Source organism: Panthera onca, chromosome Y (assembly GCF_046562875.1).
Source record: "Panthera onca isolate mPanOnc1 chromosome Y, mPanOnc1 haplotype 2, whole genome shotgun sequence".
NCBI lineage: Eukaryota > Metazoa > Chordata > Mammalia > Carnivora > Felidae > Panthera > Panthera onca.
In genome coordinates, this window is record NC_138358.1 from 23,374,732 (window position 1) to 23,400,456 (window position 25,725).

The 25,725-nt window shown below is 35.6% G+C and overlaps 1 protein-coding gene and 1 non-coding gene across 8 annotated transcripts in view; one reads left to right on the forward strand and one right to left on the reverse strand.

Moving 5' to 3' along the window:
• LOC145714981 (lysine-specific demethylase 6A-like) overlaps positions 1–25,725 on the forward strand; it is a 192,661-nt gene that overhangs the window by 147,830 nt on the left and 19,106 nt on the right. For all 7 annotated transcript variants that reach the window (XR_014137095.1, XM_081794572.1, XM_081794573.1 and 4 more), the window contains 8 exons: positions 695–800; positions 1,493–1,698; positions 13,642–13,706; positions 13,792–13,866; positions 14,320–14,468; positions 21,187–21,301; positions 24,305–24,492; positions 24,677–24,818. Coding sequence is in view for 6 of the 7 variants with exons in the window: in XM_081794572.1 (XP_081650698.1) it covers positions 695–800; positions 1,493–1,698; positions 13,642–13,706; positions 13,792–13,866; positions 14,320–14,468; positions 21,187–21,301; positions 24,305–24,492; positions 24,677–24,818 (1,046 nt within the window). In the remaining variant the exon portion in view is untranslated. The remainder of the gene's footprint in view (positions 1–694; positions 801–1,492; positions 1,699–13,641; positions 13,707–13,791; positions 13,867–14,319; positions 14,469–21,186; positions 21,302–24,304; positions 24,493–24,676; positions 24,819–25,725) is intronic.
• LOC145715083 (U6 spliceosomal RNA) lies at positions 3,429–3,535 on the reverse strand. The gene has a single exon (XR_014137104.1). It is a non-coding gene; the product is annotated as a U6 spliceosomal RNA (small nuclear RNA).

Below are 25,725 nucleotides of genomic sequence, written 5' to 3' on the forward strand. Positions count from 1 at the left end.
GAAGTACACTTGAAAAGTACACTTAGATTATTTAACTATTAAAATACTTAAATATCATCAATATCAATTTTAGAGTAATGTGCTGGAATAGTGTAATACTGATAATATTCAAACTGTATCAAATTAAAATGTGTTTTTGTTTTTTTTTTTTTTTTTTTTTTTTTTTAATATATGAAATTTACTGTCAAATTGGTTTCCATACAACACCCAGTGCTCATCCCAAAAGGTGCCCTCCTCAATACCCATCACCCACCCTGCCCTCCCTCCCACCCCCCATCAACCCTCAGTTTGTTCTCAGTTTTTAACAGTCTCTAATGCTTTGGCTCTCTCCCACTCTAACCTCTTTTTTTTTTTTTTTTTTTTTTTTTTTCCTTCCCCTCCCCCATGGGTTTCTGTTATGTTTCTCAGGATCCACATAAGAGTGAAACCATATGGTATCTGTCTTTCTCTGTATGGCTTATTTAAAATGTGTTTTTTAAAAGAAATTTGGGAGTTATTAGGAAAATTAGGAGTTACTAACTCCTAATAATTTCCTGAAAAAAACTAATGGTAAAGTACTGCAATGTGAGCAAGACGGTATTAACAGTTAATATATATCAGATGTAAAAATGACTGATGCAAAAGTGAGTACAAATTTGCAGTGTAATACTTAATCATTATTTATGAGATCTAACAAAACATTTTAATTTTGCAGTTGGAAAACAAGCGTGATGCTTTCTTTCCTCCATTACATCAGTTTTGTACAAATCCCAAAAACCCTGTTACAGTAATACGTGGCCTTGCTGGAGCTCTTAAATTAGGTAAGATTAAAAAAAGAAAGTTTGAACATCCTTTTACTATTTTTAGTATTTTTTTTTAAAGTTTTTTTTTTGAGAGAGAAAAAGAAACAGCATAAGTGGGGGAGGGTCTGAGAGAGAGAGAGGGGTGGGGGAGACACAAAATCTGAAGCAGACTCCAGGCTCTGAGCTGTCAGCACAGAACCTGACACAGGCTCAAACCCACGAACTGCGAGATCATGACTGGAACTGAAGCCAGACATTTAACCGATAGAGCCACGCACCCAACCCAACATTTTAGTATTTTAAAACACTGGCAGAAACTTTATTTTCCTCTGAGCTTCAGTTTAGGATTCTTCTCTTTTTCTGTCTCTAGCACATCTTTAATAGATGATACCAACATTGGCCCACTTAGAATGGATTTTTACTTAGTTTTTAATTGGTGTTACTATACATTAGTTATTAAGGTTAGATAATAGAATACTTTTTAAGCTATAAAATGTAGGTAAAATTGTATCCTTTTTGTAAGCACTCCATCTGCTAGTCATGATGTTTTGTATCTAATGTTTCAAGGAGTTGCTGTGCAAATCTGGCACCTAATGGCTTGAGCAATCTTTAGGAAATTGGAGTTCCATAAAACTTTTTCTAGGTACCTTTAAATGTTTAGTGTATTAAATGCAGTTTTATTTATTAACACTAGTTATTTCTTTATGAAGATCTTGGACTTTTCTCTACCAAAACTTTGGTAGAAGCTAACAATGAGCATACTGTGGAAGTGAGAACACAGTTGTTGCAACCGGCAGATGAAAACTGGGATCCTACTGGAACCAAGAAAATCTGGCGTTGTGAAAGTAATAGATCTCATACTACAATTGCAAAGTATGCACAATACCAAGCCTCCTCCTTCCAAGAATCATTGAGAGTGAGTATTTATTTCCTGGAGATTATTTTGCTAAATGCACATTACTCTTAAAACAACCTGGTTAGTTTGTATAATTATGATTTATAAATGCCGCAACTTAGAAGTTACTGAACTGTTAACAACTTAGCAGAGGTGGAGTTGATAAGATATATTTTGTTAATAGAAAAACAAAATGACTGTCTCCTATCCCCCATTTTTGAAAGATTGTTTTTTTGAGAATGCACATCAGCATGAGCAGAGGGAGGGAGTGGAGTTGGGGAGAGTCTTAAGCAGGTTCCTTGCCCAGTACCACTGGCATCTAACTCAAAACCCTGAGATCATGACCTGAGCCGACGTCAAAAGTCCAGCACTTAACTGACCCACATAGTCGCCCCCAAAATATTTCTAATTAGAATGATAAAGTAAGTCTCCTTAATACTTGTGGAAATGAGTTTTAATTAAGAAAACTCATTGGATGGCTCTCATACTCATTTCAATGAAAAGGTGTTTTCATTTTGTTTATATGAAAGGCACTAGAGGAAGCATTAATACTCTGTGTCATTTGTAGTGTTTATTTTTATATGTTTCTTTTTTGGTTTTTAAAAACATGTTTATTTGTATTAGGAGTGCAAGGGTACAAAGAAACTTAACCATTTGGACCCTTGTTCCCTACTATTCACTTATCTTTGGTAAAAGGAGATTAAGAAACATTAAGGGGAGTGGAAGAAATGAATATAAATGTATCGAGGGTAACCCAGTCTTCTAATTCATTAAAGGATGAACTGAAGTTGGCTTAATACAACATTTATTTGAGAGCCTGCAGAAATTACATTCTCTTTAATTGCTCTGGACCTGTGTGGAAAAGGGAAGTAGACAACATTTGTATTATAAGTCAGCAGTCTTTTGAAACTTTTTTTTTTGGTCTAAAACTATCCTTGGGGATTAATTTCATATTCTTAAATTGGGATAAGTCTAACATCACTATTCCAAACTAGTATTTTTACAAAAATGAACCTTTTCTTTGCTTTATCACCAGGTTCACAGAACTAAATTCTAAAACAACTTTGGTCTAGCTTTTAAAATCTTCCTGCCATCAAATGCCCAGCAACCCTTATGGGTAAGGGGCAGCATTTTGACAGCAACATTCATCATTCACCAGGAATGTAGAACGACATATGGACAGCAATGAAAAGTTTAAATCATTTGAAACCATTCCTATTTGCTTTCCAAAAGCATGTTTTCTCTAATCTCCCTTTGTGTACAAACAGGTCCCTCTCTGGGGAGAGGGACCCCAGAAAACATAGTAATGTTAATTAACCTCTTAAAAAAGTGAACGAGATGGTTTAGTACGTGTACAGATGAACTGTTGTGGATGACATTAGCAAATAATAACGTAAACTTTTAGGGGCACCTGGGTGGCTCAGTCAGTTAAGCATCTGACTTTGGCTCAGGTCATGATCTTACAGTTCATGAGTTCGAGCCCCGCATCATCCTCTGTGCTGATAGCTCAGAGGCTGAAGCCTCCTTCGGATTCTGTGTCTCCCTCTCTACCCCTTGCCAGATCACACTCTTGTCTGTCTTTCAAAAATAAACATTAAAAAGCACCAGGATACGGATCTTCTTACAAGATTTTTTTCTGATAGTAAGCAGCTCACATAACTGATCAATGTACTTCTGAGCTTTGCACATTGGCTTCTGTACTGTTAGATCACCTTGATCATGGATCATCGTGGCCAAATTTTTAAATATCTAAAAATATGGAATGCTTCATGAATTTGTGTGTCATCCTTTTGCAGGGGCCACGCTGATCTTCTCTATATCGATCCAGTTTTAATATATGTGCTGCCAGTATGAGCATTCATTTGTAGTCTTTAAACTGCAGAAGTAGAAATCTATAAGGTCTCAAAATATATGAGAAGTTTAAAAAACATAACAAAGAATGGTTGCTAATAGGCCTACTAGAAAGGGAGTCAGCAGTGGAATCCTCTAGCAGTTATTAAGATAGAATTTTGTGGATTCTTTCAAAAAATAAATAAATTGGTGTTCAGATCACTAAATGCATTTCTCAAACGCTTCTTTGAATTAAGTTTGTTTTTCACATTTCTCTTTTAATTTAAACTATGAATTTGAAGGATAATATCTATAGTGATGGGCATTGCATAGGGTGTGGAGTTATTTTTGCACATTATATTGTATACCTGAAACTAGTATAAAATTGTCTTCACATATACCTTCTTTAGATGTGTATCAAGTTTCTTTGTGCATTGTTAAGTTGGACTGTTGTCTTTGGTATTGAAGATAAAATGTTCTTATTTTTTAATTAGTTGTATTTATTTATAAGTTTTTATATAAATTTCAGTTATAAAATAGGTCTTATATTTAAAGTTTTAGGGACACAACAAAATTGGACGGTACAGAGGGGAACCTGGGTAGCTCATTCGGTTAAGCATCTGACTTCAGTTCAGGTCATGATCTCACAGTTCATGAGTTCGAGCCCTCTGTCAGGCTCTGTGCTGACAGCTCAGAGCCTGGAACTTGCTTTGGATGCTGTGTCTCCCTCTCTCTCTGCTCCTCCCCCACTTGTGCTCTGTCTCTCAAAAAATAAATAAATGTAAAAAAAAAAAAATTCTTTTTTAATTGGTACAGATATATCCCTCTTCTCTCCCCCCATTATCACATCACATTCGAGAATGGTATATTTGTTACAATCAGTGAGTCTGCAATTAACACATCATTATCACCTAGTGTTTGTAGTTTACCTTAAGGGATCGCTCTTGTACTTTCTGTGGGTTTGGACAAATATATCAGTTATAAGTATCTGCCACTATAGTATCATACAGAGAATTTCATTTCCCTAAAAATTCTGTGTTCATAGAGTGCCTGGGTGGCTCATTCAGTTAAGCATCCTACTTCAGCTCAGGTCATGATCTCGTGGTTTGTGAGTTTCAGCCCCACATCGGGCTCTGGGCTGACAGCCTGGAACCTGGAGCCTTACTTCAGATTCAGTGTCTCCCTCACCTGCTCGTGCTCTGTCTTTCTCTGTCTCTCAAAACTAAACATTAAAAATTTTTTATTTTCAAAAATTGTTACTTTTAAATAAATTTTTATTTATTTTTATTTTTTTAAATGTTTATTTTTGAGAGAGAGAGAGAGAGACAAAATGTGAACAGGGGAGGTGCAGACACACAATTCGAAGCAGACTCCAGGCTCTGAGCTGTCTGCACAGAGCCCGACATGGGGCTTGAACTCATGAACCATGAGATCATGACCTGAGCCACCCCAGAATCCCAAAATTATTTTTTTAATGAAAATTATATGTCCTTTGCCTGTTTATAACTTCCTTCCACCAGCCCCAGGAAACCGTTGATGTTTTATGTCTCTAGTTTTCCCTTTTTCCAAAATGTCGTATGGTTGGAATACAAAAGTAGCCTTTTCACATTTCACATTTAAGTTTTTTGTATGTCTTGTTGTATCTTGTTGATTTCTGAATAACATTCAATTTTCTAGACATACCACAGTTCATTTATTTATTCACCTACTGAAGGTGAAAGAAAAAAATCAAACTATCATTTGATGGAACCAGCCTTGCCTTGTTCCTGGGCTTGGGGAATGCTTTGGGTTTCTCACCTGTACATTATCATGTTTGGTGTAGTTTTTTTTGTAGGTATCTTATGTGGAGCAAGTTCCTAAGTATTCCAGGTTCACTGAGAGTAATTTTATCATGCATGAATGTTTGAGTTTGCGTTTCTGCATCACTTGTTATGATCATGTGATTTTTCTTTTTCAGTCCTTTAATATGATGCATTACAGCAATTGATTTTCTAGTCTTAAATCAGCTTTGCATACTTGGGATAAATCCCACTTGGCCATAGTGTAAAATTATTTTTTTATACATAGTTGGATTCAACTCGCTAACATTTTGTGAGGATTTTTGCATGTGTTTGTGAGACACATTGGTCTGAAGATTTCTTTTCTTGTGGGGTTTTTTATAGTGTCTTGGTGATGTTTTTTGGTATTAGGGTAATCATTCTGTTGACCTCATAATATAGTTACAGAATGTTCCCTCTGCTTCTGTTTTCTGGATCAGATTGTAGCTCATTAGCATAATTTTCCTAAATATTTGGTGAAACTCAACAGTAAATTCATCTGGGCATGGTGGTGTTTTCTGTTACAGAGTTACTAATTATTGATGCAATTTGTTTAATAGTTACTGGTTCATTCAGGTTATCTCTTCTGTTGTTATTGGTTCATCTCTTCCAGGTTATAAAATTTGTGAACATATAGTTATCCATAGTATTTTTTTAATGTTTATTTTTGAGAGAGATCGCTCTCTTGTTCTATAGTGTGACCTGTCGGAAATTAGTATTAACTTCTTCTGCTTTCTTTTGACTAGTGTTAGCATGGTATATCTTTCTCCATCCATTTATTTTTGAAGGTGTATGTATTTTTATGTATATTGTGTGTGGTTTGTTTTTTTTTTATAGACCACATGTATCTGGGTCTTAAATTTTTACTCTGATAATCTCCAGGTTTCATTTGCATTCAAAGTGAGTCTTAATGTAGTTGGTTATATCTACTATTTTGTTACTTCTTTTTATTAGTTGTAGTTACTGTTTGTTACTGATCATCTTATAGCATTCCTTTTTATCTTGTTTCTTATACTATCAGTTATAAGTCTTTTTGAGATTGTATTTTAGTGGTTACTCTAGATTTGCCCTATACACTAACAGCTGATCCAGGTCCACTTCCAAATAACACTGTATTGCTGCAGGAGTAGTCATGTGCTTTATTAACTCCACATTATTCCTGATTGTTCGTTCTTGCTTTTTGAATCTTGTTATTACTCATTTCATTTACACATAAGCAGGTATACACATATATATATGTCTGTATATAATATATATATAGTTACAAACATGCACACATATAATCAAACAACTTATTGCTGTTATTATTTGGAATAAATGATTATTCTATCAGTTAGGGATAAGTAAATTATTAGATGTGTCTTACACCATACATAAAAATAACTGAATGGACTAAAGAGCTGAATGTAAAATTGGAAACCATAAAACTGCTCTAAGAAAACATAGGAGAAAGCTCCTTGACATCAGTCTTGGCAAGGATTTATTGCAAAATTAAACAAAAGTAAACAGGTGGAACCACATCAAACTAAAAGGGTGCTTCTTCTTCTTTTTTTTTTCTTTTTAAGTTTATTTACTTAAAGTGTGCCAGCAGGGGAGGGGCACAGAAAGAGGGAGAGCGAATTCTAAGCAGACGCTGTGCTGCTAGCGCATAGTTTGATGTGGAGTTCAAGTTGAAGGGAAGAGCTGGATTTTTAACAGCTGAGCCACCCAGGTGCCCCTAAGAAGCTTCTAAGAAAGCATATAAGGGAACCATCAACAGAGTCAAAAGGCAGCCTACTGAATGAGAAAAAATGTTTGCAAATCTTACATTCAATAGTATGTGAAATATAGAGAGAAGCTGTTCACTCATGAGAAAAAGAAACAATCCAGTTTAAAATGAACAAAATAGGGGTTCCTGGTTGGCTCAGTCACTTCAGCATCCAACTTTGGCTCAGGTCATGATTTCATAGTTCCTGAGTCAAGCTCCACATTGGGCTCTCTGCTACTGGTGCAGAGCCTGCTTCAGATCCTCTATCCCCAACTCTGTCTGCCCCTCCCCTGCTCATGTGCATTCTTTCTCTCAAAAATAAATAAAAATTTAAAAACTATTTTAAATACAAAATGAACAAAATATTCCAAAAGACATTTTTTTCAAAGACATTGAATTAGCTAACAGGCATTTGAAAAGAGGCTCACACTGAGTGTTAGATGTAAGTGATGAATCACCAAATTTTACTCCTGAAACTGATGATACACTGTAAGTTAAAAAAACAAAAACAACAACAACAAAAACAACCAGAATTTAAATAAAAACTTTAAAGAAAAACAATAGAGTAGATAGAAACAGGAAAATGAGGCTCAACATTATAAATCTTTAAGGATATTCCAATCAAAACCACAGTGATGTATCACTTTAATAGGCAATAGAATGACTTTTATCAAAAAGATAAGTTGGATATGGGATAATGTGAAGCCTTGTGCACTGTTGTTGGGAAAAACTGGTGTAGCCACTATGAAAACTCTATTGAGTTTCCTCAAAATATTAAAAATAGGTCTACTATATGATCTAGTAATTCCATTTCTCGGTTTATATTTGAAGAAAGTGAAACCAGTCTTGGGAAAAGGTATCTATACTCACTTGTTTGTTACAGCTTATATAATAACCAAGACAAGGAAACAACCTAAGTGTCTATCACAAATGAACAGATAAAGATTGTGTGTGTGTGTGTGTGTGTGTGTGTGTGTGAGCGAGAGAGAGACAAAGAGAGATGGAATATTATTCAGGCATTTAAAATTTTAAAAAGGAGGGGCGCCTAGGTGGCTCAGTCAGTTAAGCATCCGATCTCGGCTCAGGTCATGATCTCACCATTCCCATGTTTGAACGCTACATTGGGCTCTGTGCTGACAGCTTAGAGCCTTGAGCCTGCTTCAGATTTTGTCTCTCCCTTCTCTCTCTATCTGTTCCTCCACCACTCACGCTCTGTCTCTGTCTTTCTCAAAAATAAGTAAACATTAAAAAATGAGATGAAATAAATGAGATGAAATGAAATAATAAAAGAAATTAAAATAATAAAATAAAATTAAAATTAAATAAATAAATGACAAAATAAAAATTAAATTAAAATTAAATAAAATACAAATAAAAAGTGAAATAAATAAAATAAAATAAAATAAAATAAAATAAAATAAAATAAAATAAAATAAAATAAAATAAAATAAAATAAAATAAATAAAATAAATACAATAAAATAAAATAGGAAAGGGGCACCTGGGTAGCTCAGTTGGTTAAACATCTGACTTCAGTGGAGGTCATGATCTCATGGTTCACAAGTTTGAGCCCTGCATAGGGCTCTTTGCTGACAGCTCAGAACCTGTAGCCTGCTTCAGATTCTTGTGTCTTTCTGTCTTAGCCCCTCCCCTGCTTGCACTCTCTCTCTGTCAAAAATAAAACATTAAAACTATGAAGGAAAGCCTGCCATTTGCAAAAACAAGAGTGGATCTTTATGGCATTATGTAAGTGGAGTAAGACAGAAAATCATTAATAGTGTATGATGCCACTTCTGTGAAATCTGAAAAGAAAGAAAACCTTACAAAAAACAGGATTGATCAAGAGATAGGGAAAATAGGTGAAGATGATGAGAAGGTACAAACTTTAGGTCATAAGTGAGTTCTAAGGGTGTATTATGTGTTATGGTTATTATGATTAATAATACTGTATTGCCTATTTGAAAGTTACTAAGAAGTAGGTTTTTCACATTCCAGTGTAATAAACATAAAGTTACATTAGTTTGGGTGTACACTATAGTGGGTTAACAATTCTGTACATTAGTTAGTACTCCTCATGCTAAGTGTACTCTTAACCTCCATCATCTATTCCAGCCAGCCTCCCCTCTGGGTAACCATCAGTTGGTTTTGGAGAATTGAGTTTATCTGTTTTTTTTTTTTTTTTTTTTTTTTTTTTCTTTTTTGATGATGACTTAAGTTTCAACCCATTCTAAAAGCACTAATTTTGGGGCACATAGGTGGCTCAGTCAGTTGACCATCCAACTTCAGCTCAGGTCATGATGTTGCCATTCTGAGTTCAAGCCCGTGTCAGGCTTTGTGCTGACAGCTCAGAGCCTGGAGGCTGCTTCAGATTCTGTGTATTCCTTTCTCTCTGCCCCTCCCCTATTCGCACTCTTTCTCTCTCTCACTCTTTAAAAAATAAGTAAATGTTAAAATTTTTAAATTTTTACTCCTCTCTCTTCCACATTTTATTTAGGTATGTAGTGTCATATATTTCATCTTTGTATTTTGTAAATCTCTTCAACTGATTTTTACAGATAATACTTAATTTTACTGTTTTTGTGTTTCCTTCTTTTTTTACTCCTGCCTGTGATCTTTCTTTTCCACTCAAAGAATCCCCTTTAATGTTTCGTGTAACGTTGCTAAGGCAACGTTTATGAATTCCTTTAACTTTTGTCTGGAAAACCTTCATCTCTGCTTCTGTTCTGAATCACAGCCTTGTTGGATAGAGTATTTTTGGCTGCAGGTTTTTTCTTTAGCACTTTGAATATATCACAGCACTCCCTTCTGGCTTATAGAGATCACCGTGTAGCTTTTTGGGGTTTCCCTTGTATGTAACTGCTTCCTTTTCTCTTGTTGCTTCTAAAATTCTTTCTTTATCACTTTTTGCATTTTCATTTCTGTGTGTCTTGGTTTGGACTTCTTCGGGTTATTCTGATGGGAGTTTTCAGTGCCTCCTGGATCTGGGTGGAAACTTAGGGAAGTTTTCAGCTAATGTTTCTTCAAATAAATTTTCTGTCCCCTTTTCTATCTTGTCACTTGGGGATCCCTACAATGCTAATGTTTTTATGCTTGATGATGTCACTGAGTTCCTTTGATCTATTCTCATTTTGTATTATTCATTTTCACTCTCCTGTTCAGCTTGATTCCTTCTGATTACTGTGTCCTCCAGTTCTGATCTGTTCCTCTCCTTCCACCAGTCAACTGTTCATTCAGTCTCATAATATTTTTAAGTTCAGTAATTGAGTTATATATTTAATATTCAGTTATTGATTGGTTCCTTTTTATGTTTTCTGTCTCTTTGTTGAAGGTCCCAGTGAGATCCTCCACTCTTTTCTCAAATGCAATGAGTATCTTTATGACCATTACTTTAAATTCTCTATCAGACAAAAATTCTTATCTTTGTTTTGTTTAGCTCTCTTGCTGTGATATTTGTCATCATCTTTCACTTGGGATATATTTCTCTATGTCCTCATTTTGTCTGCCTCTCCATGTCTGTTTCTCTGTGTTAGGAACGTCAGCTACATCTCATGCTCTTGAAAGTGGTGTCCTTATCAGAATAGTTCTGTAGTGTCCTGCATTGCACTGTCACCTGTTCCCCAGAATCTGGCACCTGGAGAATCTCCTGTACTCTTGTAGCTGAGCTGCATTTGCCTTCAGTCCAGGTGTCTGCAATGGCTCTGTTTGCCTCTTGTGGGCTGGCTTTAGTCCCTTTGTTATTGGTGGGCTCATCTGGGGCTGCCTTGGCTGTGAGTTGAGTCAGACCAAGCATCTACCAGAGATGCAATACCACTGAAGTATAGGGCACTGTTTTTGCTGTGGCCTAAGAAGCTTTAGTTGATAGGCAAGACTTGTAGTCAGACCTGATATCTGCCCCAAGCCCACTGCTGGGGCAGCAAGACTGGCCTGTGTGATTGGTTATCTTTCCTTCTCCCTAGGGCAGGAGTCCGTTTAGGATGGTGTTGGCGCCATTTGGGTCTCTTTGCTCACTGCCAGGCTTGGGGTACCACTTGGGATGGATTCCTGCAGAGGTCAAGTTCACAAAATAATACAGGGACGGGGCACACAGTAATAGCAAGGTTTGTACCTGTATGGTGTGAGAGTGCTGAGGAGTCTCCTACTTAGGCTGTCAGGGTTGAAGTATGCATGTCAGAAAGCCCTGGGGGCAGGTCACACCTTTAGCAAGCTAGGTGGAGTGTTTGTTCACACTGTGCTAGTTCCCAGAGGTGTCTGTGTACCTGGATGAGGGAGGTAAATGAGGCTTTCCAGCTCTCTTCTGTACTGGGGATATCCTCTAAAGATCACTGCCCCTCCAGCACACTTCTCTGATTAGTAAACAGATCTCCCTCCAGTATACCACAGGAACTTTTAAAACTGCTGCTTTTGTGCTATAAGAGCTTTTGTTGTCCTGTCTTTAAGGATAGGTTGGTTCCCAGTTTTCCATCACTGTCTCAGCTCTCCCAGAGCCCAGCCCACTCACTTTTATTTTTTTATTTTTTATTTTTTTTTAATGTTTATTCATTTTTGAGACAAAGAGAGACAGAGCATGAACGGGGGAGGGTCAGAGAGAGAGGGAGACACAGAATCGGAAGCAGGCTCCAGGCTCTGAGCCATCAGCCCAGAGCCTGACGCGGGGCTTGAACTCACGAACCGCGAGATCGTGACCTGAGGTGAAGTCGGACACTCAGCCGACTGAGCCACCCAGGCGCCCCATCACTCACTTTTAAAATTCCAGGTGTTACTTCACCCAGTGTTAAGCTCCTCTGGTTTTTTAAACCCAAATATCTGGAGCTACTTGTTCCACCTGTGGGTTCCCTGTGCCTGGTATGGAGGTGTAGACTCTCCCTCTCTCGTCTTTGTGACTAAAGTGTCCCACTGTCCCATAGACAACCCTGTGGGTTTGTTTGGCTCTCCATCCTACCTCCACCCCACCCTTCCCACCCTCTTCAGTGTGTCCTGTTCTTAATGTTTAGCTGTTGACAGCATGGAGCACGCCACCTCTTCTCACTCCTACTCCCATTTTGGTTAGTATGGTTTATTGGAGTTTTTAATTCTGAGACATGTCAACATTGAGTGTTTGCCAAATTTCCAATTACATTAAGTTTTTACTGGCACAGCATTGTTATCTGTGGAGGTCTGTTCTGCTGTTAAGATTTTTGTTATTCACCTGACTCCAGGGTTGGAAGTGTCCTCACTTCATTTTCTCATCTGACAATAGTTGATTTTTAGGTTTGTTCACCTTTTTAGTAAGTTATTAGGACAGAGTGGCTCCTTTTGAACTTCTTACAGGCTTATCCAAATACTTTCACAAGTATTTAATTTGCAGAAACTTCCCCTGTTCACTGGTTATCTTTCACTTTTTTAATGGTCTCCTTTGAAGAACATGATTTATTTTTGATGAATTATTACTTACTTTGATTCCTTTATCTTTGTTAACATAGGTAAGAAATCATTGACCAGTTTGTGCTTGTACAGAGTTCTCTTGGGTTTTATTTTTAGAATTTTATAGTAAGAATTTTATGTCATTGATCTATTCTGGATTAATTTTTTTATATGGTAAAAAGTAGGGATCCAATTTCATTCTTTTCAGTGTGCATTTCTACTTGTCTCACCATCATTTCTGTATTGATTTATATAGCAACCTTTGTCCGAAAAGCATCATGAATTTTTATTCAGCTTTTAAGTTCCTTCCTAGTGCTATGTGTTTTATTGTTTAGGTACATGTGTTGTCTCAAAAAATTAGACTATAAACAATTTCTATATATGCCCTTTATTTTGCTACTATAATCCACACAGGCTAGGTCAGGATGTCTACACAAAATCATAATATAATATGGTAAATCTTTTAAAAAATGGTAAATCTTATTTTTTCTTACCATGTATACCTATAGAATATTTGTACTTGTATGAAAACACACATTTCTGCGTTGGGATGTGTTTTGCTCCTTGACACTTATAAAAAAGTTTAATATCTTGTACCCTAATTTTGTTTTTTGTGTTATTTCCATTATCTCTTAGAATTTGTGGCAACTTTAAAAACAACTATAAATTTCATTTCAGAAAAGTGTCATAGGGAAATAAATTTTACTTTTTGCTTTTGAAATAGGGAATAAAGTCTTGTTGTTTAGGGCTAAGCATGTGCTTCCGGAATTTTTTTTTTTTTCCTAAAAAAATGCCACATTTTTAATATTATTTTTGTTTTGTTTTTCTGTTCTCTCCAAAATTTCCTTGAGATCGCTTAAAATAAAATTCATTTGCTATTTTTAAGAGACCTCTGATGGTCCACAATAAAATTAGAATTGGTATATGTTTTTCTTATTTATGTAATACCTGACTGACATTTATAGTATTAATTTCATAAATGATGAAGGAGGTTGAGTATCATGCTATTGGCATTTTATTTAGTGTGGACATGCAGGATTTTTTTGGTGAAGTATGCCTCTAGGAGCTTAGTTTGAAACTGTGGTGCTCATGTAGAAAAAATATTTTATTAACTTACGTAATGGAAATACTAGCCTGAAATAGGTACTAAGAATGTTTTTCTTATCTATAGGAAGAAAATGAAAAAAGAATGCAACATAAAGATTATTCAGATACTGAATCCGTATCTTCAGATTCGTAAGTAGCTTTTAGTGTTCATTCAGTATTTCTGTCCAAAATTCAGGAATTTAATATTCTTTAAAAAAAATTTTTTTTTTTAAAGTTCTGGAAGAAGAAGGAAAGGACCTTTTAAAACCATAAAATTTGGAACCAATATTGACCTCTCCGATGACAAAAAGTAAGTTTACCAGTTCTATTTTTATGAAGTACAGCTAAGATAACAAGTTTGGAAATTCCCTGGTTTTACATTTGTCTTTTATTCGTTGTTTAGCATCATTCTTTTTGTTATTTATGCTAGCATATAACTCTTAGTTAAAAATAATAGCATTCTGAAATGATTTTTGCTAAGTTTTACGATTAGATTTTTGTTACTGAGGACTGTTGAAACGTTAAATTTAAAAATTAGAAAATAAAAATTGTTTCATTACTAAACTTACAAATTTTATGATTTAATTTTTTAACAATCGTCACTTATTTTGGAAACTTTTCTTTGGTATAGTTTATACATTACTAATTCTAACCTTAAGGATAATACTTAGAGATTTAAATGTGTTTCTGATTGGAACAAGTATTTTCAAATATCTGGTTAATTCTCACTAGGTGACACTTTTGATCTATTACTTTATTTCAGGTGGAAATTGCAGCTACATGAGCTAACTAAACTTCCTGCTTTTGTGCGTGTGGTATCAGCAGGAAACCTTCTAAGCCACCTTGGTCATACTGTGCTGGGCATGAATACAGTTCAGCTATACATGAAAGTTCCAGGGAGTCGAACACCAGGTTATTTTTGTGAACTAATACATCTTGCATAATTAAAAAAGAGTCAAATATGAAACACACATAAAACCAGTTTATTCCCATGTATAATTAAATAAAGCCAAAGGATATTTTAAAGATTTCTCATAGTTCAAAATATTTGTAATTATTGAACTGAGAGTAGTTTCTTCTATGTGTTGTTGTTTTTGTGGGTTTTTTTTTTTAATCTATTTAGTATGTAAACACGAGAATAATCCAAAAAATTTATCCGGGGAAGAAGGCAGTTAATCACTTAAGTGAGTAAAGGAGCTTAAAGCAGTAAAGGCTTTGTCTTTATCCCATTGGTTACAAGCTCAGAGTTTGCCAAATTGTTTTCACTACAATTACAACTAAGAGTTATATCATAATCAATTATTATTCTTACTATATATAATATAAATTTCGTTGAAAATACTTAAAATATATAATGCACCGATATTTTCTGTTCTATACAATTATGTTACATTGTTTAAAAATGTAATTCAGGGGCGCCTGGGTGGCTCAGTCGGTTGAGCAGCCGACTTTGGCTCGGGTCATGATCTCATGGTCCATGAGTTCGAGCCCCACATCGGGCTCTGTGCTGACAGCTCAGAGCCTGGAGCCTGTTTCGGATTCTGTGTCTCCCTCTCTCTGACCCTCCCCCCGTTCATGCTGTGTCTCTCCCTGTCTCAAAAATAAATAAAACGTTTAAAAAAAAAAAATTTTTTTTAAAAATGTAATTCAGAAATTTGCTAATGCAGGAGCCATGAAACTTCTTTAAGATGGTAGTATTTTAGGCTCTAAGCCCCGAGGTATAATAGAGGATATTTCGTAAGTACTCGTATAATAGAAAAAAATGTTTCTGTGATTTTTTTTTTTTTTTGACAAGAGTGAAAATATATAATGAGTACAGGAGGTTTTTTTCTTCTGATGGGAGAATAAAATTTCACCTTATAGGGGCTTAAAATTACCATTCCTTGTCATCAGAATGAACTACAAGTGTGTATCTATAAAAGCTATGCTGTAATTAGATCTTATGTATTTCATCCTTAAAATAATATATTTTCACATAAAATAGGTATTGCCAAATACTGTTGTCAATGTGTAAGCATGTTTTATTGAGTATCTTACTTGGGTGTAAGGCATTTACTGAATTCTGTTATGGTTCTTTTACTTGACATCTTACTTATATGTTTTATTGCATTAGAATTAATCCTTTCTAATTGAAAGTCAGCTAGAATCTTCTCATTTGTAAGTGGACTTTTGCAGATGGGAATGTTTTTTACACTGCATTGATTGATACTTGAAAACGTCGTTAGCTTCTGTTCAGTTATTTGTTTATTTATTTTCGAGAGACCCAGAGACACAGCATGAGCAGGGGAGGAGCAGAGAGAGAGGGAAACATAGAATCCGAAGCAGTCTCCAGGTTCCACGCTGTCAGCCCAGAGCCCGACGTGGGGCTCAACCCACAGACTGAGATATGAGATCATGACCTGAGTTGAAGCCAGAGGCTTAACTGAGTCACCCAGGGACCCCTATTGTTCAGGTTTTAAAAGCACAGAAAATGTATAAAACACCTTGCTAATACTTCATATTCAAAAAATACTGTTTTGCAAGTGACTTTATTGTAATACAGGTTTTCCTTTGTAATTTTAGGTTGACTTTTTAAAGACACATTTTGAAGACTTTAACAAACTTTTCATGACCTGTCACTATTCACTTACAGTAGCTGATGGTTGGTTCTTACGCAGAAAGTGTTGAGGCCCAACCCTGACAGCTCTAAAGATTATAATAATGACTTCACTACTATTTCTTCACTACTGCCATATCATAGCAGGTCACAGTGTTTGGCTTCTGTTTCCGAGAAAAATTCATATAGCTAATATTCATTCAGTCTTTAAGACTGAAGAGTGGCACACAATCAAGTATCTCCCAGTAAATAACACAGTGAATAACAATAGACACTAAGCACTTTGTCTTAACAGACTTTGTTAGTATGTCCATGTAAATGCTTGTCTGCCTTTGTACATTTTCTCCACCATTATTTGTAATACATCTGATTGGATTCCATTCTTGGAGGATTTAATGTTTTTCAACTTCTTTGAAAATATTCGCACTCTAGTTTGTCCTGGAAAGATTACTTATAAAAAACTAATCCTTCAGTACTTAAGTACATTTGGTGTTGATGCATCAAGATCAGTTAGTTAAAATACCACTTAGCAAATGCCATTTAGTAAAGTCTGTTCACCTGTTAACGGGCAAGAAAAACTACCTAAAATTATTTACCTTTTTAAAAAATTGACTGTTGGTACTGCTTTCAACATCTTCATTGAGTTAGCTGTTCTCAACAAAAGTCTTAATAGTCTGGAACCATTTTATTTTCTCTAGAAGTAGTTAATTGCTGTAGTGAAACACAATTTAGTAACTCAACTGTCTATACACCACTTTTGTTTGGCCAGAGACTGACTTTGATTTTGTTCTCTATTTTTTTTCTTTTTTTTTTTTTAAAGTATTTATGAAAAGTTTTATGACATACTGCATTTTTACATTTTCTAATTATTCTGCCCATTGTTTTCCTGTGAGATAGATAAATTTGTAGTGATCACTTTGATAATTTCAGTGTACAGTAATTTTTTAGTGCAGCAAGAACATCCTTTAGTAAATACAGTGCTATCCTATGAAATGGAGAAAAACATTTGCATTACCACTTGCACTTCACTTTCCTTGCTTTAATATGATGGATATACATTTGTCATTTTTTAATGTAGTGTTGAAGTATGTGATACATATGTTAATTTTTATTTTTTAAGTCTATTTATTTCAATATAATTTATTGTCAGGTTAGCTAACATATAGTGTATACAGTGTACTCTTAGCTTCAGGAGTAGATTGCCAGGATTCATCACTTACACAACACCCAATTCTCATCCCAACAAGTGTCCTCCTCAGTGGTCATCATCACCAGTCTAGATCTCCCACTCACCTCCCTTCCAGCAAACCTCAGTTTGTTCTCTTTATTTAAGAGTCTCTTATGGTTTGCCTCCCTGTCGGTTTTTAACTATTTTTTCCCCTTTCCTTCCCCCATGGTGTTTTGTTAAGTTTCTCAAATTCCACATATGAGTGAAAACATATGATACCTGTCTTCCTCTAGTTGACTTATTTCACTTAACATAATACCCTCCAGTTCCATCCACATCATTGCAAATGGCAAGATTTGATTCTTTGTCATAGCCAAGTAGTATTCCATTGTATATATAAACCACATCTTCTTTATCCATTCATCAGTTGATGGGCATTTAGGCTCCTTCCATAATATGGTTATTGTTGAAAGTGCTGCTGTAAATATTGGGGTGCATGTGTGCCTATGCATCAGCACTCCTGTATCCCTTGGGTAAATTCCTAGCAGTTCTATTGCTGGGTCATAGGGTAGATCTATTTTTAAATCTTTGATGAACTTCCACACTGCTTTCCAAAGTGGCTGCACCAGTTTGCGTTCCCACCAAGAGTGCAAGAGGGTTCCCATTTCTCCACATCCTTGCCAACATCTGTTGTTTCCTCATTTGTTAATTTGAGCTACTCTGATTGGTGTTAGGTGGTATCCAGTGTGGTTTTGATTTGTATTTCCCTAATGATGAGTGACATTGAGCGTCTTTTCATGTGTCTGTTGCATGCACTCTGTTGTCACCTCTGTGGTTGCTTTATCTCTGTACTCATGGTGGATTGTTTTGGACCTTTGACCAAGTTAACTTTCATTTCTTCACTGAAGTAACCCTGGAAAAAAAATGAATAAGTGGGGGTGGTAGAAGCCTTATCCCCTACAAAGAGAGAAATGACAGGGTGGGGAAAAAGATCAGGCAGAGAATCAAAGAAACCATAAGACAGAGAGGAAAATAAAGAAGAAAGAGATATGGAAAAGGTGTAAAAAGAATAGAGTAAAAATGCCTGACTAAAAAAACAAGAGCAAGAAGAAAAAAAAAAATGTGTGTGTGTGTGTAAAATAAGAATTGACTAAAATTCAAAAATTCAAATCAGAAAGTGCAAAACCACAGTACAGTTGTCTGTTGCTGCCTGAGGCCGGTGGCCATGCTGGTCTGGAGCAGAGGCTGTCTGGTTTGGTCAGTGTCAGTCCTACTCCCGTACATATGCAGTTGTCAGGCACAGAGGGTCAGGTTTGGTGTAAGCATGTCCCGCCTCCACGGGGGCCACTGTCATTTTCCCTGAAGCACCAGTGTGTTGGTGATGGGGGGAAAAATGGAGACACCCTGCTGTCTCCTCCCCTCCCGGACTGGGTGACCCAAGCCAGGCTGTTCAGGCAGCCCTCACAGAGTAGAACAGGTGGCTGGTTTGTCCTGCTCCTGGCTTAGGCACTCAGCTGACATTCAAAACCCAATGTCCTAAAGGATTCCGCTTGGTGCGAACCTGGTTCTGAAATAGTGCCACTCTGCCCAGCTGACAAAGGGCCTCTGGCAGGGTCTTTGGTCCTTGAGGAGGGGAGGGGGCAATATTTCCTTTTCCCACTCTTCCCGCAGTACTGGAGGGAGAGGACTGTTCTATCCCAGTGTGCCCTTGAGATTGCTACGTGCTCAGTGGCTGCTGCCTCCACCCCAGTCTCAACCCATGTCAGCTCTGTCCTGTGAGAAAGTCACACAAGTCTGAAAACTCCACAATCTTCACTCCTAAGGCCGTTTTCAGCGTAGAAACTGGCTTTCTTTGTATTCTTTGTTCCCCAGTCCATGGTCCAGACAAGTTTTTTCTCTTGTCCAAATACTGTCCCACACTTCCACAGCCTCTCTTCTCTTCTTTTGTCTCTCCATGGAAGGGTTCCCCTCTCCTCCAAGCCTGTGCTACCCATTTTATCTCTCCCAATTTGCAGACACGCACATTTGTCCCACCAAGCTGTCTCCATACTCATATGTCAGTTGAAATGGTTTTGGGTTATAACTGTCTTAATACAGTACTTTACCAAGAAGCAGTGTGAACTAATGAGAGTGTGTAAGATTTCTGTTAACAGCTGTTTAATTCTGATTTTGTAGAATGAAAACACCCATAGAGAAAATGCAAACCAATGGCATATATGTGTTCCATGAAAATTTTACTCACAGGAACAGATGTTTGGCCCATGCGCTATAGTTTGGCATCCCCTAATTTTATTTTTATTAATTAGAGAACAAAAACACATGCATTACCGGGGGAAAGGCAGAGGAAGAAAGAGAATCTTAAGCATACAGGCTCCATCTCTTGACCTTGGGATCATGGCCTGAGCTTCAGTCAACAGTCGGACTTTTAACCTACTGAGTCATCCAGGTGCCCCAAATAACTTTTTAAGAAATAGGTTCTTACCTATTTATAAATGACTTATGGTCCCGAGTTTCTTTGGTCATTGAAATCTGCTAAAAACTTTTTTGGAAGAAATGCTGAATCAGGCTCTCCTTTGAGGACTAGATCTCCATGTATTTTTAAAATCTCCTCAGAGATTTTGATGTAGATGGAACCCATTGGTTGGAATTTTTATTCCCAGCCCATTATTGGAAATTCATTTATGTGATACTTTATCATGAGTGGGAATAAATTTGAAAGAGATAAAAGAGAATTGTAATTAATGAAACAAGACAAGGATCTTGGTCCTCTTTTGTCACTAATATCTTTGTAATACTAAGCAGTTTCACATCTGAAGGTCCGTTTTTTGTTTTTTGTTTTTTTTCTTGTGTATATGGTATTAGAATCTATTCAGATTCATTTCAATTTGACAATTATCCAGTTTGGGATATTTTATAAAAGTAAAATCTATGAGAGAGAACCAAACTTAATAGATTATCTCTTTGTCATATGTGCCTATAACTCCTTCAGACTTTTTATTTATTTATATAGCATTATCCTGTAGAACTGTGTCAAATTCCCCTTTTTTTTTTTTTTTCTTTTTAACGCTTACTAATTTTCAAGAGAAAGTGTGAGCAGGGGAGGATAGAGAGGATAGAGACAGAATCTGAAGCAGGCTCCAGGCTCCAAGCTGTCAGCCTAGATGGGGTTCAGACCCACGAACCACAATAACCATGGCCTGAGCTGAAGCCGGATGCTTAACTGAATGAGCCCTCCGTGTGAAATATTTTAAAGGAAATGTGCAGTATGTTTTAGTTTGCTCAGAATAATTCAACATAACATTTTTTTTTTTTTTAATTTCTCTTTGTTTGGTACAGATTTTGTTCCTGTTGTGACATACATATGGTACCTTGCTATAAGAGTGTTTATATCCTGACATGATCTTTAAACGTGTTCTGAAAAATTAAGATTGTTCACACATCTTTTGTTAAAAAATTGTTAATTTTTTTTTGGTTTATATGGTGCCCCAAATTTTCAGATTTTAAATCTCCATGCCTGAATAATATTTACCTACCTGTGGACAGAAACATTTATAATATATGTCAATATGAAATTGGTATGTTTATGAGAGCTATAGAGGTGTTGCACGTTGCTAAGTGACCCAGTTAAATTTTGAAAACCCTATCTCTTCAATAATTTTTTTATTCTCTTTGTAAGAATTGGGAGTTCTTTATGGAGGAGAAAGTAGTATTAATATCATATGTAGTATTTATTGCTTATCGTGTGATATACACTGCTTTATAACCACTTACTTTTCACTCTTGAAACAACCCAGTTATTTAAAGGCACATTTCTCCCATTGAATTTACAGTGTAATGATGACTTTTTTTTCCCTTTTCCTTTTCAGGTCACCAAGAGAATAACAACTTCTGTTCTGTTAATATAAATATTGGTCCAGGTGATTGTGAATGGTTTGTTGTTCCTGAAGATTATTGGGGTGTTCTCAATGACTTTTGTGAAAAGTAAGTGTCTGAACAAATTTGCTTTTAAAGTAATTATGAGAAGGTGTTTACTATAAAGGACAGAGTATGATGCTAAATTTCTAATTATTATCTAGAAACCTGATTTTAAACGGTGTTATTTGAAATCTGTTATGCATGTGAAATAACAGTGAATGCAAGATGCTATGAAATTATAGTCTATGCAGTAAGAAGAGGTTCAAATTCGAAGGATAGGGAGTAATTGTTTTTTAACTTAATTTTAAAAATTGGTTGGGGGTGCCTGGGTGGCTCAGTTGGTTGAGCCTCCGACTTCGGCTCAGGTCACGATCTCGCGGTATGTGAGTTCGAGCCCCACGTCGGGCTCTGTGCTGACTGCTCAGAGCCTGGAGCCTGTTTCGGATTCTGTGTCTCCCTCTCTCTCTGACCCTCCCCCGTTCATGCTCTGTCTCTCTCTGTCTCAAAAGTAAATAAACGTTAAAAAAAATTTTTTTTTTTAAATTGGTGAGTGAATGCACATTTGTTTTCAAATGTACTTTACAGAAAAATTTGACTTAAAATTTAAGTCAGAAATGGTATGAATTCTAAAATTAAGTGTCCTTATACCTTGGTAATAAGTCAAGCTTTTGTATCTTTATGGTGAGCCAAAAATTGTAAATGTTCAGCAGCAAATGAATTCCCTCCTATTTTCAGAATTGGTAATGATACTATACTGGTAAATGCTGTGTTTATGACATATGAAAAATTGAGTGAAATTATAATAACTCACATATGTAATTATTTTTAAATCGGTACACATTATCATATGCCAATTTTGGAGGGTTTTCAGTCAGTATATTTGATTTAGTGAAAACTGTTTCACGGTAGTTTTAAACAGTACTTTAGAGTTTTCTTATTGGCAGGGTGTGATCACTTTTTATTCTCTTGTAATTTTTTCTTAGAATCTAAGAAAGGTCAGATTTCTAAAACTTTAAAATTTATCAGGAAAGTGGTATAAAATGCTCCTTTCTGACCTTTTATTTATCAGCAAACTGGTAGCTTAATGGGTCTAATGAGAAATCTCCAGTGTGCTTAATAACTCTTTTCTTAATTTTTAACATTTATTTATTTATTTTGAGAGAGAGTGTTTGTGTGTGTGTGTGTGTGTGTGTGTGTGTGTGTGCGCGCGCGCGCGCGCATGTGCAGCAAAGGAAGGGCAGAAAGAATCCCAAGCAGACTCCGAGCTCTCAGCACAGAGGCCAATGTGGACTTCTGTCCAACAAACCGTGAGATCATGACCCAAGCCAAAATCCAGAGTTAGATGCTTTAATGAACTGAGCCACCCAGCCACCCTTAATTGCTATTTCTTAAAGTTATTAGGAGGTATATTGTAACTGTTACACATATAGTACCAAAATTCTTAGTAATCTGAGTAGGAACTATTTGCAGGTTTCACTGTCTGCTTTCAAATAACACATGTATACTTAGGTCTAAAATAGAAAAGCCAAGTGATAACCAAAACTTTCAGTATCAAGTTAAAATGATTAATTCATCTTAAGTTGAAGAAATAATACTTAATCCTTTCAATTTTTCACAAAATTTTATTTTGCATAGTCTATTGCTTCTAATACTGAAATCTTTTAGCATTTGTTTTATGACTACACTTAACATATATCTTTAAATCAATTATTGTTTTTTAAAAAATGCATGATCTATTCACCTTTGGGTTCCCCCCCCCCCCTTTTTTTTAATGGATAATTTTTCCCAGTTTTCTGTTTGGCAGTGTTTAGCTAAAAATTAGTTTTGTTCTGTACTTGTAGCTTGTTTCTTTTTTCTTTTCCCTCCCTTCCTCCCTCCCTTTCCCAGTCTCCCCGCCCCTGCCATCCTTCTTTGTATTTTTCTGGCAACATTTCAAAATTTACAGGAAACATACAGTTTTTATCCCTTGATTTATCAGTATATGCTAGATTTATCTCAAGAAAAGCCTTGCATTTTAGGAGTAAAAAGGAAGAGAAATAGGTTCCATAGAGACAACTCCAAGGCACCCTTTATCATACTTGTTAAGAGAAAACAAATAAGGAAAAATTTGGTGATGAACAATTCTATGATGTGAATTTTCTCTTCTTGAAAAAATTAAATAATTGAAATAAAGTATATATTAGTAAGAACTGATATTTTAGTTACCTTATAATACTTACATTGTGATGGCAGAGAGTAATAAAAAAATCAATTCAAAATAAAAAGTTAATAATTTGGTCTCTTTGCATTGGTGCTGCAGTAACAGTGGTGGTGATTCTTGTAAAAAAAAAAAAAAAAAAAAAAAAAAGGTCTTCAATTTCTGGGCGAAAATGAAAAACAGAACTCTTCCACCACTGCTAAATTTGCCACAGTGCTTCTGGTTAAGAACTGAAGTGGCTTTTTACAGTACCTCCTCTCAATTTCCTTTTTGGAGATTCCTTGATATTAAGAAGTTCTTTAAGAAAAGATAAATCAGGGGCTGCTGGGTGTCTCAGTTAGTTACGTGTCCAACTCTTCTGGGCTCAGGTCATGATCTCATGGTTCGTGTGGTCAAGCCCTGAGTTGGGCTCTGTGTGTTGACGTGTGAAGCCTGCTTGGGATTCTCTCCCTCCCTGTCTCTGTCCCTCCCCTGCTCATGTGGTGATTGTGGTCTTTCTCAAAATACATACTCTTAAAAAAAAAAAAAAAACAGGTAAATGAAAGATGTTTCCTTAAAAGAAAATTAAAAATTGTCTCAAGTGTAGTTTGGAACTTTAACTTTTGGACTTCTGAAAAGTGAAGTTAAGCATATAGTACACATCTCTGAATTAATCTACAGAGTCATCTGCTGTTTTTTGTTTTTGTTTCTTTATTTTCAGGATTATCCCTTAATATCTTCAAGCCCTTAGTTTTGAAAGATGTAGTTCTTGTTACAGTGCTGTTTTAATGAAATACTAAGAGCATCTTCTAACATTTGGAAATTCTCTCCCCAACTTTTATGAGACATTAAAAAACTTAATTCATATGTTATTTACTCCTTTTCCCCCCCAGAAATAATTTGAATTTCCTTATGAGTTCTTGGTGGCCGAACCTTGAAGATCTTTATGAAGCAAATGTGCCTGTTTACAGGTTTATTCAAAGACCTGGAGATTTGGTCTGGATAAATGCAGGCACTGTTCATTGGGTTCAGGCTGTTGGTTGGTGCAACAATATTGCCTGGAATGTTGGTCCACTTACAGGTATTTTAATAATTAACAGATTTTACATTTTAAAGGATTATTTCTAATTGGTATTATTTTTCTATTAGAAAATAATTGACTAAATATTCAAAAATCGTATCTCCTAAGAAAAGTCTTGTTAGTATAGATAGTATATTCAAGTTTACAAGTGCATATCCACAACAAATACTTGCTTTCTCCTTAGCCTGCCAGTATAAATTGGCAGTGGAACGATATGAATGGAATAAATTGCAAAGTGTGAAGTCAGTAGTACCCATGGTGCATCTTTCTTGGAATATGGCACGGAATATCAAAGTCTCAGATCCTAAACTTTTTGAAATGATTAAGTAAGTATTTCCAAAATCACCATAAATCTTTTTGTTGGGTGTGGGACTGTGCTGGGAGTGTTAAAAATCCATATTTATTTCCCCAAATCATTATGTCGGTTGACATCAAACAATGAAATGGTCCGGAAGTCATGACAAAAGAGAATTCACATGTTAAAAATAACGTTCTTCCTTTACAAATACACATTATTACAAATACACACATTATTCTGGTACAGAGAGGAATAAAGGCATATATACACCAGTAAATTCGTGATCTGTGTTTTTTCTTGCCCTCTCACCAAACTAATTTTCCAGTAGTACAGTTTTAGTTTTAATATTGAAGTTTGCATGTAGCAAAAGGGAGTGAGAATTCTATATTATAAATGTCCAATCAAGAAATTAGCATTTAAAATAGCAATGTAACTAAAACAGTTAAATTTTCTGATTGTTCTGTCTAAATCATCATCTTTTTTAGCTTCTTTCAACTTAGAGAGTTAATAGAATACCAGTTTGAAAACATATATTTTAGTAACTTCTCAATTTTTAGACTAATTTCCATTCCAGTTATTTTTTAGTTGTATTTATACTGCATATTTTTAGACAGTGTCACTTAATTGTATTTCTCCAAATTGCAGTTTAAATGCTTTTCTTTCCCTCTCCCTTCACTATCAGCAGTGAAAAATAATTCTGGTCAGAGAAATGTGAGATGTTACAGATTAAACAAGCTGCTGTTTCTTTTTCATTCTAATATATATGTATATATGTAAGTATACATATACATTTAGGATATATATGTTATATATATGTATTCTAAACAGAAGAGAAAATTTATTGTGTCTTCCAAACTTATTAGGCCAGTGTCTTCAAAACTGTGCTGGTTTATTATAAACAATTTGAACTATATATTGAAATTTTTGTTGTAATA